The following is an 18950-nucleotide window of genomic DNA, read 5'->3' as shown; positions in this document are numbered from 1 at the left end:
TTAGTTGTTTTGATTTTCTATATTCATAATCATTTGTGATCAACTTACATCCATTATCTTCCAATACTTATCATGTTTGTTGTTCCTCATCCTCCATCATCACTTGATATATTTTTTTGTGATGACATGCATCGATATCCACCATCTCGAGATATCTATCATTACATGGCATCCAATATCCATTATTGTTGGCCAAATATCTATTATCTGATGTCCTCTATCATCAATTGATAGCTATCCTTCTGGCGTGTTGATGAATACAATGATCTGATATCCATCATTCTTTGATACTTAATTCCCATTGAACATAACTATTTCTGACCACCGTATTACATAATTCAACTCAACACATTTGAAGTCATTATTCCATTGCAAATATATGAGTTACTGCTTAAATATTGATGCCACTTCAGTTTTAGTGAAAAGTGAGAAATTGTACTTCAAGACAAAAACTACTAAAGATCTTATCGCATAAGGCTTTACAAATTTTCCCTATTCACATTTGAATATCATACAAAATGTTATGTTTAATGTTTTTTTACCACTGATTTTATGTAAATTATCATTTATTGGTAAGAAGCAAAGCTACATTTTCACATGCTACCTTACATAATATATAATATCTTATAAAATTCCTTCAAATTTCTTAATAATTTACTTGCACATATACAACTATTTAAATTTATATAGCACACTTTTTAGCCACAATAATTCCAAACATCAATTATTCTAAGATTTATCATTTATATGTAATCATCAAAACAACCAAAATAGAATATTCATCATTAATTCCAAACATTAAAATATTTAATACAAGTACTTTGAATATTCGGGTTATCATAATAACAACCTATAGGGAACAGTTGAGGTTATCCTCAAGCCCAAGTTTCCCCATCAGAACGGCGTAAAGCTAGCTCAGGATCAACCACAATTGTTTAAATTTCATTTCAGCCTCATTACTTTCACTCAATCCGACACGGCTGTAAGATCTAAAATTTGAAGCATTTCAAGAAAATAAACATATTCAAGCAATAATAAATAAATAAATAATAAATAATAAAAAATAACATCAAGTAACTATATTGAATACATGTTTCTCTACATCTTAATTACGTTTTTTAGTACAAAATTCAAGATATATTTGGCATAATTTGGCTTATTTATCACATGAACAGGAAAATGAATTCAGATAAAACTAAACCGAAGGTGAGATCATGCCTCCAAAATTTGAAAATTTTAAAAATATTAACACAACAGTCTTGTTTGAGCAGAAAACTAAACCTGCAAGTAGCCACAGATGCTAGATATCAAAAAAATCAGTTGGCTTATTTTTCAGAGGGCTGAGCAGAAGAAAGCCTTTGCCTCCGAGCTTTGTCAGCTTTTTCCATGTAATCTTGATGAGACTGATGCTTGGAGCCTGCACAATGTTCACAAAGAAAAGCATAAGATGAGCAGCGTTATCTCTAGGCACCTATTTACATAAATATGGCGTCTTTCAAAATTAATTAAATTAATCATTTAAGAAGTTCTACTGAATGCATAATAATTTCTGTAATAACTGAAAATAAAATGCAACAACGACAACAACAAGCCTTTAGCCCACTACGTAGGGCCGAATGAATCATTTTCCTCCATTGTGTCCTATTAAGTATCATATTTTACTTAATTCTAAAAAATTAAGATCATTTTTTTATACAATATGCCCAAATCTTTTTAAGTCGGCCTCTACCTTTCTTAACATAAATCTAATCTAAAATATCTATTCTCCTAACAAGATCATGAGATGGGCAATGTTTGATGTGATTAAATCATCTAAAAGACGACTCTCTCTAACCTTCTCTACCACTAGAGCTACACCAACCCTTTCACAGATAAATTATTTCCGTATTTTTTTCTCCAAGAGTCAAGCCACTCATCCCTAAGCATTCTCATCTCAGTAAAACTTAACTTTATTTTATACTTCTCTTTTAAAGACCAACATTTTGCGCCATAAAGCATTGCATGTCTCACCACTATCTTATAACATTTTCCTTCAAATCTAAGCGGTACTTTTCTATCACACAATAGGTCTGATGCATTCCTCACTTCAAACAACCAACCTAAATTCTACTAATAACATCCCCTTCCATATAACCATCACTTTAAACAATAGACCCGAGATATCTAAACGTTCACACATTTTAATGATTTGATCACTCATTACAACTCTACCACTAGAGCTATCACTACTAAATTACATTCCATGAATTCAGTTTTAGATTTACTCAAACGAAAGACTTCAGACTCCAATGCAGACCTCATAATTCAAGTTTTTTTCTGAACTATTTCTCTAATCTTATCCACAAGAAGGATATCATCAACAAGAAGCATACACCAAGATGCATCATCTTGCAAATGTCCAGTAAGAGCATCCATAACTAAAGCAGAAAGATATGGGCTTAAAGTATGGGCTTAAAGTCGAACCCTAGGGCTTAAAGTCGAACCCTAATGTAATCCAACTAAAATAGGAAAATAATTTGTCAATCCTCCTATTTGAACACAAGTAACAACTCCAGAATACATATCTTTAATGACTTTAATATAAGTCCTATCAGCGCCTCACTTTTCGAGAACTCTCCAAAGAACTCTTAGAATCTTATCCGTAAGCTTTCTCTAAATCAATAAAAATAATATGTAGATCCTCCTTACTCTCTGTGTGTTTATTCATCAAACCTCTCAATAAATGTATATCTTCCATAATAGACTTGCTCGGCATAAATCCAAATTGATTATGAGAAATCTCTGTACCATGTCTTAACCTGTGTTCAATTAACCTCTCCCATAATTTTTAAGTATGACACATTAACTTAATTCCTTTCTAATTTACGCACACTTGTACATCACCTTTAATCTTAAAAATGGGAATCAAAATACTCTTCCTTCACTACTTGGGCATCTTTTTAGATTTTAAAATAATATTAAAGAGTTTAGTAAGCCAATAAACTCCCAAATCTCCTAGATAATTCCACACTTCAATTGGGATATCATCAAGTCCTACTAATTTTTCACCTTTGGTTTTCTTTAAATCCTCCTCAACATTCTTTTTACTACTGCGATGATAAAAAAAAAAGTTTTATTATAAATTAAAATAAAACAAAATAAAATAAATTCAATTAGATTGGTGCGAAGTGAAGCAACCGTTTTGATGGTTTTCTTTTAGGGGACAAATGTCTCTTCCAAACAAAATGAAACAGAGAGCGCGAGCGGGAGATGGAGGGGTCACTTCACATAACCGAGGAACGACATCGTCGTGTGCGTCTCATGTGGACGAGTAGGCGAGCAGCAATGAGTGCACAATGATATCGTAGCCCTTGTGTTTTAGTTGTTGCTGGAGCGAAGTTGGGTGCGATTTCTGTGTGAAAGAGAAGGGGTTGTGCAGCATTGTACATGAAGAAAGTGGAGGCTTGTGAGCTAGAGTTGTCAAATCCAGCCCAACAGGGAAGAGAAAGGCTGTGTATGTATTCTTGTACGAAAGATGGGAGAGGAAAAAAGAGGCTCTCATGTGGGCGTCATCTTAGATATACAGCAAACTGAACCGAATAAAAGCGACATGAATCGCTTGCGAGCGAGATAAGGGAAGCCGAGCTGAAGGAAATAAAATTGCGAGGAGTGAGAACAGAGAAGTTTAGTTCGTGAAGAAGGCTTTGTGTAGGAAACAGTCGAGCCAAGCCTAAAAGGGTTAGGGTTCTTTATTTTAGATACTATTTTATATTAAATTGAATTTATATTTATGTATAATTTGGGTTAATATTTAATTAATGTCAGGAGGTGACAGTGGAAGAAATTCGGATTGGAAATTGAATTGATTTGACAATGGTGAATGAGGTAAAATCTATGCTTTTATTTATAAATTTTATTTTAATTAAATGTCATTAAGTGGAAAAATAACCTTATGAATGAAACCAGCGATAAAAAAATTAGGAAAGGCTTATTCTTCTAAGGACTAGGGGTAATATTTAAATTAATAGTTACATTTTAGTCTGTTATTTTAGAAATAAATCTTTATACAAATTCTTTTAATAAATATAGGTGATAGTCAAAGGAAGCTAGTGATGGAATAAACATTTACAAAAGTATCTTAAAAATTGAGTAATTATTACTTTATTTGTTTTAAATTAATTTCTTTTATTCTTTTAAAATGTTTCATTTGTTATACATATAAAAGCACTTTTATAATTGAATGATAATAAGTGAAAATGATATGATTGTTTTATAGTTTCAATTTTTTTATATTTTGCACTGCATTAAATAAAAAAACAAATGGATTTAATAGTTGAAATAAATGAAATATAAGTTAAAAGAAAAAAAAAATGATCAAGTCTACCAGGAGTCACCCATATGATACTAACAAGGGTTGTTATTGTAATTGACATGTTTACGATACAAATGGTAAAGGTTGTGCATTTATGATAAAAAATGATAATGATTTGACGGTACTCTTGAAATGACTTCTAAAATTAAAAGGAAATGGAAAAAGAAAGTATTAAATGAAAATAAAAATGATAAGATAATTAAATTCAATATTATAAGAATTAAAAGAAAGTTTACTTTTTTATCAACATATTCTTTTGAGCAATTATGTTAGGCATTTGCATATAAAATCTAATGCGAAATAAAATAGTAATTCCTCACCAAGTTGCTTAAACATAACCGATCTCTCACTATCTCCCCCTCTCCTTGGCTTGAGCGGCATCACAGCCTTGAAGCCACATAAACACTCTCTAAACCCTCTCTTTCCCACTTTTCTATTATTAACTGGCGTACATCCTCCTCGTCGGCTTAATGCTTTCATAAATAATCCATAACAAGTTTCTCCAGATTCTAAAAACTCAGTACCATGGAGAACAAGGATTCAAAAGGCTGACCTCATGCGGTTAGGATAAGAATAATGAGGATGATAAAATTTATTACACCAAATTTAGCACTCAATGACTTGGATAATAAGGAACTATAAAGCAAGCCTTAAGTAGTTAGGATAAAGCTAATGACGATGACGAGAAATACTTTTGAACTAGTCGAGATTTACCAATTCAACTTCCATTACTCAGCTAATATAAACTCCACTCAAGGCCATATAAAAGTTCAACCTCTAAGTGCACCACACTTGACAAAAGCATACCTCTAACTGGAAATCCTATCCATTTTTATTGTCACCAGAGGGGTCATAGGCCATCAAATTACCTAGAGAGAATGTTTTAATGGAATAGAAAAATGAAGATGGCCTGAAAGGAAAGAAAGTCTAATATGTTGAGGATTAAAAACCTCTATCCAGTGACAATTATATCAGTGAGGAAGACCGAATTGGTATTACACATTATCTCAAACTTGCTTTCACATCAATAAAGTTTTCAGCATTAAAATTTGATATTCAATTTGAATTTGGATCTAAATATGATGGAACTTTTTAATTCTGATTTTAGTGAACTTGTGTTTGCTAAAAGTGATAGTTCAACAAAAGAGTTCCCTCTATTCATTACATATTTAGTTACATGTTCCTTACGTGCCCTTTAGTGAGAGGATACTTTTTATAAGCGTTGAAATGCCATTGATACCTGGCTCAATTGATCTCTTTATCGAATCTAATATGTTAAGACTTTCTCAAGGAATAATGAACCATGAAACTAGAAACTTATATTCTTCAGACTGCTGTTCAATAAAGGAATAATTTGCCATGATAAATTACGTATTTTATCATTTTCAAATTCTATAAACCAGTCAACTTCATATATTGGGAATACTATGTCAACTTTTATATAATCATCATGAGTTCTCTGTTACTTTACCATCCATCAATATTATTAATACTTTTAGAGAATGAATGCAAATAGTTATCATCGCATTATTCATGCACGTCTATTTTTGCAATTTCATTTGCTAATCATTTGTATAAAATATATGCTTTCAAACAGATGCACAGAAATAATTATGAAGCACGTATAAAGACGCATCAATTTCTTGTGAATGCTTGGCAGGGTGAAATGATGGTTGTTATATTATAGTTCATATTTGTTCCAAAAGCATCTTGCAGCATTCTTAAAAAAAATACAAGCCCAAGCTTCTGGACCTTACAAAGCGCTCACAGATCTAAGACTAAATGCTGATACAATATTTTTTTTCCATCCAACATGCGTATTAATACAATTTTTTATGTGGAAATTATTTGCATAATCAAGATACAATTGAAAGTATTTTTTATAGGTTTCTCTCAGGTGGAGTATCTGCTTGTGCTATATCAATAGCTCTACGACCAGAGCTCGGCTAGCATGAGTTAGATCAAAAAGCAATGGATAAGTTTACAAATAGGCAATCTGGAGTAAGTTGAAATTCTATTTTTTTTTTCTCACATAGGGAGCATTGAAGAAGATCATGAAATCATTTACAATCGCCATCAATATCCTACTCAAAAAAAAATTGGAGCGGGTATTAGTAATTGACTAATTTCTAATTATCTATTTAGTTTGTTTTTTTTTCCTTCTATTTTAATATTAGAGCAATTATGTCCTTTCTGGATGCTAATGGTGATACAAATTGACCTAAATGTAGCTGAGATCCATAACCAATGAAATGATATGTTGTGATGGCGAAATGCCAATATAATGTAACCATTTAGTGCAGCATTCAAGCTAAAAAGAAATATAAAAATTGTAAGCTATGATCCTTGAGTTCATAGAAAAGAATACTCAAGGAACTTGATGCCACAGACTATTCATCCTGAGTGACCCCAAATTTTTAATTAGTTTTGAAGAAATAAACATAACACTTCCTCTGATAGAAAATAAAATAGTTCATACAATTACGGCAAAGATTTTCACAATCATAATCAAACCCCTAGCACGCAACTACTTTGTTCATTTTACACAATGATTTATAAGAAATTTTCTCTGAATTGGGAAAGAACAAATCATGTCAGTTTTATTGAAAATATTCCTAAAAAAAGAATAGAAGGAATAATAATATGAAAAAAAACGAAGCCAGAAAATATTATGAAAGAAAAAGATAATAATTCCGGCAAACTGTTCTTGTGGTATCAAAGTTTATTAAAAAAGCAATTTGAACATTTACACCGTTATGCATTTAAAAAAAAAGAAAAAAAAATGAGAGTTTATTCTCCACAATCCATGCAAGCATAATCATAGGCAAAAAACCATGACTGTTTGCTAAATTTATAAATAGACAAATTAATCACGTGTTTATAATGTTTTAAAAAATGCATCAATTCATCAATTAGAAATTCATGTACCTAGGAGTTGACTTCAAGCTTCCAAGGAAAGGACAAAGTCATGGGTGTAGCATGTATGTGATATACAATGAATCATTTGATGTAAATGCTAATCGAATTATGAGTATTACCCTCAAGCATAATGAAGTTGCAATACCGGCGCCTAGCCTTTGGGCAATTTTGTTTTTGATAAGCCTAAGGGCAATTTTGTTTTTGATAAGCCTAAGGGCAATTTAGTTTTTTATTGTTTATTAGTGTTTAGTATAAATAGGGCTACTATGTCTATTATGCATGAAATTATGTATGGAGTCTTAGAGGCTACTCGGGATCAATTTTTGTTTTTTGTTTCTAAAAATAAAAAATAGGGGACAAACCAAAAAATAGTTTGGTTATCTATTTTTTGTTTTATTTCTGTTTTTTATATTTGGAATGAATGCTTCTATTTGTAAAATACTAAAAACGAAAAAATATATTTTTTTTCCTGTTTTTAAAACACCGAAACGAGCCTTCGCCTCGCCCGTCTCCCTGGCGATACCCCCTTCCCTCTTGCCTTCGTGGCCGAAACTCTTCGCTCGCGAGCCCTTTCCCTCTCGCCGACCAACTCCATTACTTCGTCTTTCCTTCCACCTACGACTGTTGCCATCCTCTCCTACTTGCTATTTCAAGCCATTGCAAACTTCAGCCCAACTCTCCCCACACTTCCTTTCATGCTGAGGTACACTCACCGCCGGCAGCCCTTTCTCGCCTTTTCCCCAACCCGTAGATCAACGTCACACAATTCAGATGTTGCAAGGTCGTAGGCAAAGGCATGCTTCCTGCATCACAGCCCGTTGTTGTGAAGAAGATTAAGGCTAACGTGGGAGCTGTGCTACTTATGACTTGATCAGATATGGAGCAAATCTGGCTTCTCTGGAAAGCCCTGAGGTATTTGTTCTGTTTTATCTTTTAGTTTTTAAAATGTAGGTTACTTCATTTGCTTTCTGGAGTCAGTTTTATGTCGTGCTCTATGAAATGACTGTTAAAAAGATTTCCTACTGGTTTAAGTGCATTAAGTTTAATACATCAAAATTCTATTTTTCTTTCAATGTCAAGCATTCAGTCTTCCCACTGCTTTATTTTACCTTTTTTCAAATGATTTAAAAAAGAAAAACACATAAAAAATTTCTATATTACTGTGAAAATCCACAGCCGATTCTAGTTTGATTCTTATTTTTTCTTCTGAATTTTTCATTCGTTGATTTAGTGGTTCGTTTGAAGTTCTCAGTGAAAAACAAATAACGGAGGAAACAGTATTAGTACATTGTAAAGGAGTTTTCTCTGGTTCTTTAACATGAAATGTGTTGAGAACGTGACAAATTTGGCAAGTATCAAAAAGCTTTTTGTCACCTGATTGACATTCTTTAAGCAATTCTCTAAAAAGTTCTTGACAAAAAATATGTTACTGCTTTGAATAGGCATTACGCAGCAATTTGGCATAACCTGTAGTTTGCCTTTTGGCTGTTACAGGCTGCCCTTCAAATCATTTCAAGTTATGCGTCAAAATTATGAAAATTTGTATTATAATTTATATTAATATCTTTATGATTGCTATTACGCCTTTTCCCTGTCTTCATTACAAGCACCATATTATGTTGCATTAGATTTGTGTGCTATGCATATAAAATAGTTACCTTCAAATAATGCTAATATTATATGTATGAAAGTTTCAAGTGCTATCTACATAATTGTTTAATGAAAATTAACATTTCTTTGTTATTGTTTAATGAAAATTAACATTTCTTTGTTATGTTTCAAGTTGAACCATGAATAACAGTGATGTAATTGAAATAATCGGAGAGGCAGTATGGTCAAAAAGAAATGAGCAAATCTTAATTCAACTAACGAAAATTGAAGTCATTAATCAGGATAGGCAAACAACAACTTTCAGTCCAACTGCATGGTCACGCATTATGCAAGAACTTGAATCACCTACAAAAAAAAAAATATATGCAAGAGGAACTGAGAAATAAGTTCAATATGCTTAGAACTCGTTGAAAGAATTTTCTAACTTATTGAAAGGGACTGGAAATGGTTATAATGTAACCATAGGTCAAGTGATAGCATTTGAAGATGTACGGGCCAAATTATAAAAGGTATTTATTCATATTATATTTAATCCAAATTTTATGTTTTTTTTATTTACAATTTTTTATTAATCATAATGTATATATAGGTTAATAAAAGTGCAAAAATATTTCAGAAAAAAGGATGTACGAGTCTCGCTATCGTATTTATGGTGACACAACTGCAACGGGAACTCTACAAAATCCTTCTACCAGAATCCCTTCAGACACTAAGGAAGAAGATGGGATTGGAGAAAGCGACACAAAATCTGTGAAGAAGAATAAAGAAAAATTACTGCTTAAACGTGCGAAGAATACAACAATTTCAAATGTGATTTCCTCTACACCTCAAGTATTAAATGAGTTCAAAAAGAAAAGCTAATATAATAAAAAAGAAATTATGCGCCTCAACAGGATCTTCTAACGAAGCTTTGAATCTGTGTTGGTTGAATGTATGAAATTTCTGAATTTAATAACATTACTCGAAAGCTTTACAGAAGTTCCAAAAGATGCAATATACATGAAGACGATTCTTCAGATGCCTGATAGCAAAAGAAAAGGTTGGATTTTTAGTCTGAAATGACTTGCTCATCACGATGAACTATATGAGCCCTCCTTATCTTATGTATTTGTGTTTTAAATGTGTCATGTTTACTTGTTTTCACTTTCATTATTATTGTCGAACATTTTCTCAGCTTGGGTTATGATTATGATGCATGTTTGTGATTTTAAAAGCTTATAATGGATGTGTTGATGCATTGCTAATTATCATATGAATTGTTTTAAGAGAGTTTTTTTTTTTTATTTGCTTGGATATGCAAAAAGAGTAATATGATTTTCTATCTTCAAGATTTCTCGTATAAAGTTTTTTCTCTAATTATTATTTTGTTTGGTTTATATTATTAATCTATTCTTATTGTACGTAAACAATATATAGACCCAATAGCAGATTTCGAAAGTGATGTTGAAGAATAACTTGAACTAGCAATCACTCGTGTTGATGATTATGATAAAAAATATTTAATAAAAGAATCATGTCGAACTTCAAGTCTTCTGAGGTCACGAGCATGTAATTAAAATACTGGAAGGACATCCAGCTCGCTGCTTTGAAAATTATAGAATGAAACTGTAAGTTTTCAATAATTTATCAACCTTGTTGAAGTATAAAGGTCCTATGAAATACTCAAAATTGTTGGTCATAGAGGAACAAATTGCAATATTTATGTTTATTTTATCGCATAATGAATGCTTAAGAGTAGCTGCTGAATGATTTCAACACTCATAGAGACAATCTCACGACATTAAAGAAATACTTTGAAGGCAATTTGTCACTTAGGAACTAGGATTATCATTTCACTATCATTTGAGGTGACTCCTCCTGAGAACCAGTATAATTCAAAATATTATCTTTTTTTTTTAGGTATGTAAAATTTTAAAATTTTTTTTTTTTTAGTAATGAATATTAATTTATGTGAGTTTTATGAATAGGATTGATATGTGCAATTAATGGAACACATTTTATTGCACATATACCTAAGAAAGATCAAAATTCGTATCGAGGAAAGCATAAAGAGTCAACCTAGAATGTAATGTTTGCATGTGAATTTCACATGATGTTTGCGCACGTATTGTCAGGTTGGAAGGGAACAACAAATGATGCGAGAATATTTCTAGAATGTATTTCAAATCCTCAATTAAGTTTCTTAATGTCGCTGCAAGATATGTTAATTTTAATCTTATCAAGTTATGTAATAATTAAATGATATTTATAGTAAAAAAAGGATATACATGTGTTTTTTCGAAAATAGCAAAATATTATCTCGTTGATTCAACATATACTAATATGTCAGTATTCTTAAAATCATACAAAGGAACAATATATCATTTGTGTGATTACTAAGAAGGCGCTTAGCCTCAAAAATAAGAAGAGTTTAATTAAAAGCATTTTTCTTTAAGAAATGTTATTGAGCGATGTTGTGAAGTTCCAAAAGCAAGATTTTCAATCTTTAATAGAATGTCTCTCTATGATTTAAGCACACAATGTTATATTGTTACTGCTTGTTGCACACTACATAATTTTATAAGATCACGATCCATAGAAGATACATTATTCGAGACATATGGAAATGAAAATTTTATAGTTGACATAGAAAGAGGATCTACATCAACTCCTGCTTCACAAAATGCTATTGAAGTTAATGTTTCGCAACCTCAATTGCAATACATGGTAGTACTTCGAGACTGTGTTGCCAGAGAACATTGGAGCCACACACAGAATTAAGTTTACTAATTAGCTTGTAAAATTTTTTTATGTTCATATCTTACAATGTTATCATCTTAATGTTGGATTCATTTTATTTTGGGTTAAAAAGTCATGTGTTATTATTTGACATATATATATATATATTTTTTAATGAAAAGCCCAAGGGCTAATTTTATTTAAATAAAAAAAAGGATACATAAAGGTAGTACGAGAAGAACCCAAAGGAGGCACCCTACCATACGATACAAGTACGGTAATACCCAAAAAAAAGATACAGATAGACTCAATAAAATGAATAACAAATTTAAAACATGAAGAAAACAAGTAGCTACGGATGAGCCAGTTTAGTTCTGTCTCTTCCTCTAGTTTTAGGAGCGGAAGCAGATAACAAACTTTGAAGAGTCATGTCATTGTCAGGAGTCACCAAAGTATCATCCATTAAGTTTCCAAGTTGGAGTGAGCCCCCAGTCTTTTTCTTCCACCGAGAAGTGTAAACCTGTCATTCTTTATCAAATAACTAGCTCATGTGATCTTCGATCTGATTTGATGTTAACATCGGCGAGGGCGGCGACATAGAAAAGCCCTGAGGCTATTACTGCAGCCAGTGCCAACCTGCAGCACAGTGAGAAGCTGCACGAGTGTCGAACGGCTTTGTCGCAGACCGGACGGCTCTGTGGTGGAGGAGACGCAGCAGAAGTAGATCGGACGGTTCTGTCGTAGAGGAGACGCAGCAGAAGCAGAAAAGTGTCGAGCGGTCGAGCGGCTCTGTAGCAGACGAGACGCAGCAGAAGCAGGTGTCGAGCAGCTCTGTTACAGACAAGACGCAGGCAGAAGCTGTCGAGCGGCTCTATTGTAGCTCTGTCGCAAACGAGACGCAGGCACGAAGACAACCGCAGCACTGCCGCCATACGAGACGCAAACGCAAACGCGAGACGACGCAAATAGGAGCAGACGAAGAGAAGACGCTAGGGTTCGCCATGGGGCGGAACCCATATAAAGAATTATTTTAGTGTGAAATCCTCATGATTTTATGTTTTCTTAAAAGATACTCTTAGATGTGTCGAGTTTGATATTTGTTGTAACATTATTATAATTTATATATATATGAATATGACGTATTTCATAGTTAAAATTGATGATTTTTTTAAAAAATTATAGGTTTTTCCAAAAAAAATAAAAATAAAAAATAACCAACAAAACATGTTTTATATTTTTTTATATTTAAAAACAGATAAATCAAAACAGTATCAAACGCATTTTCTAGAAACATAAAACAGAAAACAAAACAAAAACAAAACAGACTAAAAAAACAAAAAAACTAAAAGTAATCCCAAACAAAGCCCGATTTTGGGTTTAGGAGAAATTTTCTACCTCTCAAATTATACGAATTAGGAGATATAGTCTACCTCTAGCATTATAGGTGCTTATCTTTGTATTTGTCTTAAATGTTTGATGTTCTTACAAATAAATATTATTTGTCCTAATTTTTGCAAGAATCGTATAACGTGGTATTAGAGAATTTGATCTTGGAAGAAAAAGAAAGTTGAGGAAGGGATTGAAGATCGAGGCATCTGGATTAATCGAATTGAGGGTTGGGCAGCCAAAACGATGAACAAGCCTTTCGTGACGATGGAGCCACAAGCACGCTAGCTGGGGAAGACTGACGGGATCACAGTGTCGCCTGGGAGGGGAAAGGATCGCGACATACAGTGACTCAAATAATAGAGCTAAATGGGAAGCAACAATAGGATCGCGGCTTGCAGCTTGTTGTGATACAGTCGTGATTGAGCTATATGGGATAACAAGGAAGCCAATTTACGACGACATGATCACAGTGAAGCAAAATCAAGATCATGCGTTGAACATTGAGATACAATACAATCGCAAAAAGAGTTGGTTGAGGAAGCAGGTGACGAAATCACAAAAAGGGATCGCAACATACAGAGTGAACAATCACTAACCAATCTGGAAGCAAACAGGGGATCGAGACTGTATTGTCACCTAATATCTTGATGCACTCATGATTCAAACTAGTTTGGAGGCCAATGACAAGATTTCAGCTTACATTATCTCCTTCATTTGTGATCAAAATTATATGGGGAATAACGATGGTCAAAAAAAAATCATGACATGAATCCTTTTGATCATTGTGTAAGTGCTAGGACATCCCCTAGAAGCGAAGCGTTGTATGGCTTGAATACAGTGAAAAGTGTGTAAAGGTCGCTACACCAGCGTCCGAGTGTAGTGTCAAATAAGCAAGAGTTCCCACATTACGGACGGATGCGGGTAAAGAAATTAGTCCATGAAACTAATGAAACTAAAATTAGGATAGGATCTTGGAATATAGGTAATCTCAATGGTAAATTAATAGAATTAGTTAATATTATGATTCATAGAAGAATTAATATCTTATGTATTTAAGAAACTAAATGGGTGGGAAAAAAGGCTAAGGACATTGATAATTTAGGCTTTAAAATTTGGATTCTGGTAAAAGTCGCAATAGAAATGGTGTAAGTGTAATTATAGATAAGAGGTTGAGAGATAATGTTGTAAAAATTAATAGAGTTGGTGATAGAATTATAGTCCTTAAGATTATTATTGATACTAAGAATTTTAATTTTATAAGTGCTTATGCTCCTCGAGTAGGTCTAGATATAGAAACTAAAGTTAATTTCTGCAATGACTTAGAAGACTTAATACAAATAATACCTCTTGAAGAAAGAATTTTTATTGGAGGAGATTTAAATGGACATATCAATAAAGTGGTAGAGGATTTCAGAAATATTCATGGTAACTACGATTTTGGCGTGACGAATAAAGAAGGTAGCAAAATAGAGCTATTTTAGATTTTACTTTAGCATGTGATTTTGTTATTACTAATATTTTATTAAAGAAAATAGATGAGCATCTTATTACTTAAAAGAATGGATCTAATAAAACACAAATTTATTATTTTTTTTATAAGAAGAACATATTGTCGAGATTGTAAAGATTGTAAGAACATTCCAAGTGAGGATTTAAGTACCCAACCTTGATTATTAGTTCTAGATTTTAAGATGAAGAGTTGTAAAATAAAGAATGTTAGGACTCATCATCATAGAATTAGATGGAGAAACCAAAAGGACACAAATAAAATTATTTTTATGAGTAAAAATCAAGATTTCAAAATTTGAGATGTTCATGAATATGCAAATGCTATGTGGGATGAAGTAATAAACACTATTAAAGTAGCAAAAGATGTATTTGGAGAATCAAAAGAAAAAGTTTTTATAAATAAAAATAGTTGGTGGTGGAATAATAATGTGCAAGAAAAGATAAAATATAAGAAGTTATGTTATAAAAATTGGTTTAATTGTAAAAGCTTAGAGAACTGAGAAAAATATCAAACGGCTCGCAGGAGTCTGAAATAACAATCTGTGACGCTAAAAATTATGTTTTTAGTGGTATTTATGATAGATTAGATACTAAGGAGGGTGAAAAATATATGTATAAACTAGTCAAACAAAGAGAAAAGAAGAGTAAATATTTAACCCAAGTAAAGTGTATTAAAGATGAAAATCAGAAAGTGTTTTTCATATAAATGGATATTCAACATAGGTGGGTGAGTTATTTTGATAAACTTTTTTATTAAGTTTCTGAAAATATGATCGATCTTAGTGATCTTAATATCGTTAATAATAATAAAACGTTTCATTTTTATCATCGCATTAGTAAAAAAAATTGAGGAGACTTTAAAGAAAACAAAGGGTGGAAAGTCTGTAGGACCTGATGATATCCCATTGAAGTGTGGTAAGAGATTGGGGAGTTTCTTGGCTTACTAAACTCTTTAATATTATTTTAAAAACTAAAAAGATGCCTGAAGAGTGAAGGAAGAGTATTTTGGTCCCCATTTTTAAGAATAAAGGGGACGCACAAGAGTGTGCAAATTAAAGACGAATTAAGTTGATGTGGCATACTTTAAAATTATGGGAGAGGGTAATTGAATATAGGTTAAGACGTATTATTAAGATTTCTCATAATCAATTTCATTTTACGTGGGCAGTTTTACCATGGAAGTTATACATTTATTGAGAGGTTTGATGGAGAAGTTCAGAGATAATAAGGAGGATCTACATTTGATTTTTATTGATTTAGAAAAAGATTACGATAAGGTTCCAAGAGATGTCCTTTGGAGCGTTCTTGAGAAGAAAGGTGTTGATAGGACTTATCTTCAAGTCATTAAAGATATGTATACTAGAGCTGTCGCTTGTGTTCGAACTGAAGGAAGATTGACCAAATATTTTCCTATTTTTGTTGGATTACATCAGGGATCGGCTTTAATCCAATATCTTTTTGCTTTAGTTATGGATGGTCTTGCTGGACATTTACATGAGGATGTACCATGGTGTATTTTTTTTTGTTGATGATACCCTTCTTGTAAATAAGGCAAGAGAAAAAACCGAGGAAAAAAAAAGCTCCAAAAAAATTGAAATATGGATGTCCGCATTGGAGTCTAAAGGCCTTCGTTTGAGTAGAAATAAAATAGTAGAACTAAAACTGAATACATGAAATGTAAGTTTAGTAGTAGTAGCTCTAGTGACAGAAGTATAACTTTAGGTGATCAAATTATTAAAAGGTGTAAACGATTTAAATATCTGGGATCTGTTGGTCAAAGCGATGGTGATATAAATGGGGATGTTAATAATAGAATTCAAGTTGGTTGGTTGAAATGGAAGAATGCTTCAGGCCTTTTGTGTGATAGAAAAGTATTGCTTAGACTGAAAGGAAAATTTTAAAAGAGGGTAGTGAGACCTACAATGCTCTATGGCGTTGAATGTTGGCCTTTAAAAGAGAAATGTAATACTAAGTTAAGTGTTACCGAGATGAGAATGATTAGGTGGATGAGTGGCTTTACACTTAGAGACAAAATGCTAAATGAATATATCCGGGATAGGGTTGGTGTAACTCCAGTGACGGACAAAATTAGAGAGAGTCCTCTTACATGGTTTGGTCACATTAAACGTCGACCATCCGATGATTCGATTAGAAGAGTAGATGTTTTAGATTCGACTTAAGTTAAGAAAGGCAGAGATAGACTTGGGCTTATTGTATAAAAAATAATCCTAATTTATTAGAACTAAATGAATATGACACTAAATATGATGCAATGGAGAAAAAGGATTCATGTAGCCGACCCCACGTAGTGGGATTAAGGCTTTGTGTTGTTATTGTTGTTGAATGAAGGCCAACAAAGTAAATGTTCTGAAGGAGAAGCTAGAAGATCGTGTGAGCCAAATCAGATCTGGATCCGTTTCTCATTAATGGAAGGGTGGTTTATGTCCAAGAGGGGTGATTTTGGGACATGGAGAGCAAATTTACAACCACGACAAAAATGATGAAGCTGTCGAGATTCACGAAAACATGCAGTCACTTGCAGTATGGCGTCAGGTGCGAACTAGAGCAGTAGCCTCTGGAAGGAATAATGTGACATACGGTCAGTGGGAATGACGGTCAGCAAGCAAAATGGGTCGTTATGCAATTAGAGACTGAAGATCGGTTCGAAGGCCAGCAGTAGGGAACCACGGTGAGTGGGACAACAGCAGAGGGCTGTATCCAATCATGCCAATACCTTCTTTTGAAACAACCTTCTAGGCAGAAGGCAAGGCAGGAGCCCATGGAGACAGGCAGCTGACTATGGGGAGAGTCGGACTTATGGAAGGAGGGAATTCAATATAGAACACAGAATGAAACCCAACCCCCGCTTCATGGGCAGAATGAACTTCAATCGAGAGAATTAGGGAGGAGAATCACGCATAAGAAAGTTGAAAATACTGATCTTTGAAGAGGAATATACACATGAGTGGGTGTACCAGCTGGAACGATATTTCACGGTGAATGGTAAATGGGCAGAAAAGCTTATCATGGCATGGTTATGTTTGGAAGGGAACGCCCTAGCATGGTTAATGGAAGGAGGCTAGATACCCAATTTGCTCATGGAAAGATTTCAAGGATTGCTTGTTGGAACATTTTCGAGCCATTAGGGAAGGGGATCTAGATGAGCAATTATTTGCATTGACTCACGAAGGTACTGTCAGGGAGTATAGAAAAAAAATTCAAGCTCTTGTTAGGAGAGCTAAGACATTTTTTAAACGATATTGGAGGGGAACATCATGACTAAAGCCCAACATACATGCAACACTTCCATCACTGAGACCACAAGACTTGGGATAAATTATAGAATTAGCGCAGTTGGTTGAAGATCATAATGCAATGGAACGGACTAATAGGGACAGCAAATATAGAGAGCCATACCGAACCACTACAATCACAATGATACTTAAAGCTCAAATCATGGAAGTTCAAGGGAGGCTTCACAAGATAAGAATCATGGTTCAAGACCAAAAGCGACACTCAAGCGCCTAACAAAGGCCAAAAATTCAAGATAATCGAACCAAAGGATTATATTTTTTTTTATCAGAAATTTATCCTAGGGCGCCTTTGCAAGGATAGAACATTACAAATTAACATAATATATGATGAGGAGGCAGAGGATCAAGAAACAGAGAAAATTGTGGCAGAGGAAGAACACCCTCATTTTTTCCCACCTTGAATTCAAGGTAAATTTTGGGGAAAGGAGTATTATTACACCGATGACTAGCCTAAGAGAGATTTTATCTTTTGTAAGCCAAAGGGCGATTTAGTCTTGTTGACCTCGCTTTCGGTCGAGGTGTAGTTTTCCCCTCCTTAGTAGTCTAGGATCTAGCCGTAGGACCTTTCTGTCGACTATTTCTAGAAAACTAGTGAAGGAGCTCTCCCTGTTAGCAATTCTGGACTTCTCTTCGCTCGACTTGACGTTCCATGTAGTAATCTTGACCACTATTGTTTGGCAGATAGGGCTACTCCGAAGGAACTCAGGGAGCATTCCTATAGGACTGACAGCCTTATGATTGACTCTACTCGTCTCGTTGATTTGGCGCCGCTGCGCTCTCCGCCGTCCTGTTTAATCGAATTCGAGCCGAAATTTTGACAGGATTCGGACCGCAACGAAACGAGTTTTTGTCCCAATCGTCGACAAAGTTGCCCGGACGACTCCGGATGACGAAACAGACTGCGCTGACGAGTCTGGGACGTCGATTTTGCTTAAAGACGACTTTCGCTTCATTGTGACGGCGCGTCTTGACTTGAGGATAATACCTATTTAAGTGTTTATTATAATAATAAATAATATTTTATTATTATTATTATTATTATTAATTTATATTAAAACCCTTAACCTAAATTTTTTTCCCCTCCCTGCCTCATTCTTTCGATCCCGTGGGCCTGCCTTAGCCCTAGGATGGCGCGTGGC

The 18950-nt window shown here is 33.6% G+C and overlaps 1 protein-coding gene across 2 annotated transcripts in view; it reads right to left on the bottom strand.

Moving 5' to 3' along the window:
• Nucleotides 1-739: 739 nt before the first annotated feature.
• Nucleotides 740-18950, bottom strand: part of LOC110035569 — a 32344-nt gene continuing 14133 nt past the window's right edge. The window contains exons 2-3 of one of the 2 annotated variants that reach the window (XM_020739819.1): nucleotides 1282-1417; nucleotides 740-989 (exon numbers count right to left, since the gene is read on the bottom strand). In XM_020739819.1, the coding sequence (XP_020595478.1) occupies nucleotides 1326-1417 (92 nt within the window). In that variant the 3' untranslated portion in view covers nucleotides 740-989; nucleotides 1282-1325. Of the gene's footprint in view, nucleotides 990-1131; nucleotides 1418-18950 lie in introns of those variants that run through there. The other variant, XM_020739818.1, reaches the window with a different exon arrangement.

Source organism: Phalaenopsis equestris, unplaced genomic scaffold (genome assembly GCF_001263595.1).
Source record: "Phalaenopsis equestris unplaced genomic scaffold, ASM126359v1 Scaffold198203, whole genome shotgun sequence".
NCBI lineage: Eukaryota > Viridiplantae > Streptophyta > Magnoliopsida > Asparagales > Orchidaceae > Phalaenopsis > Phalaenopsis equestris.
Note: the sequence above shows the minus strand (reverse complement) of the source record. Positions and strands in the feature narration are given on the sequence as shown.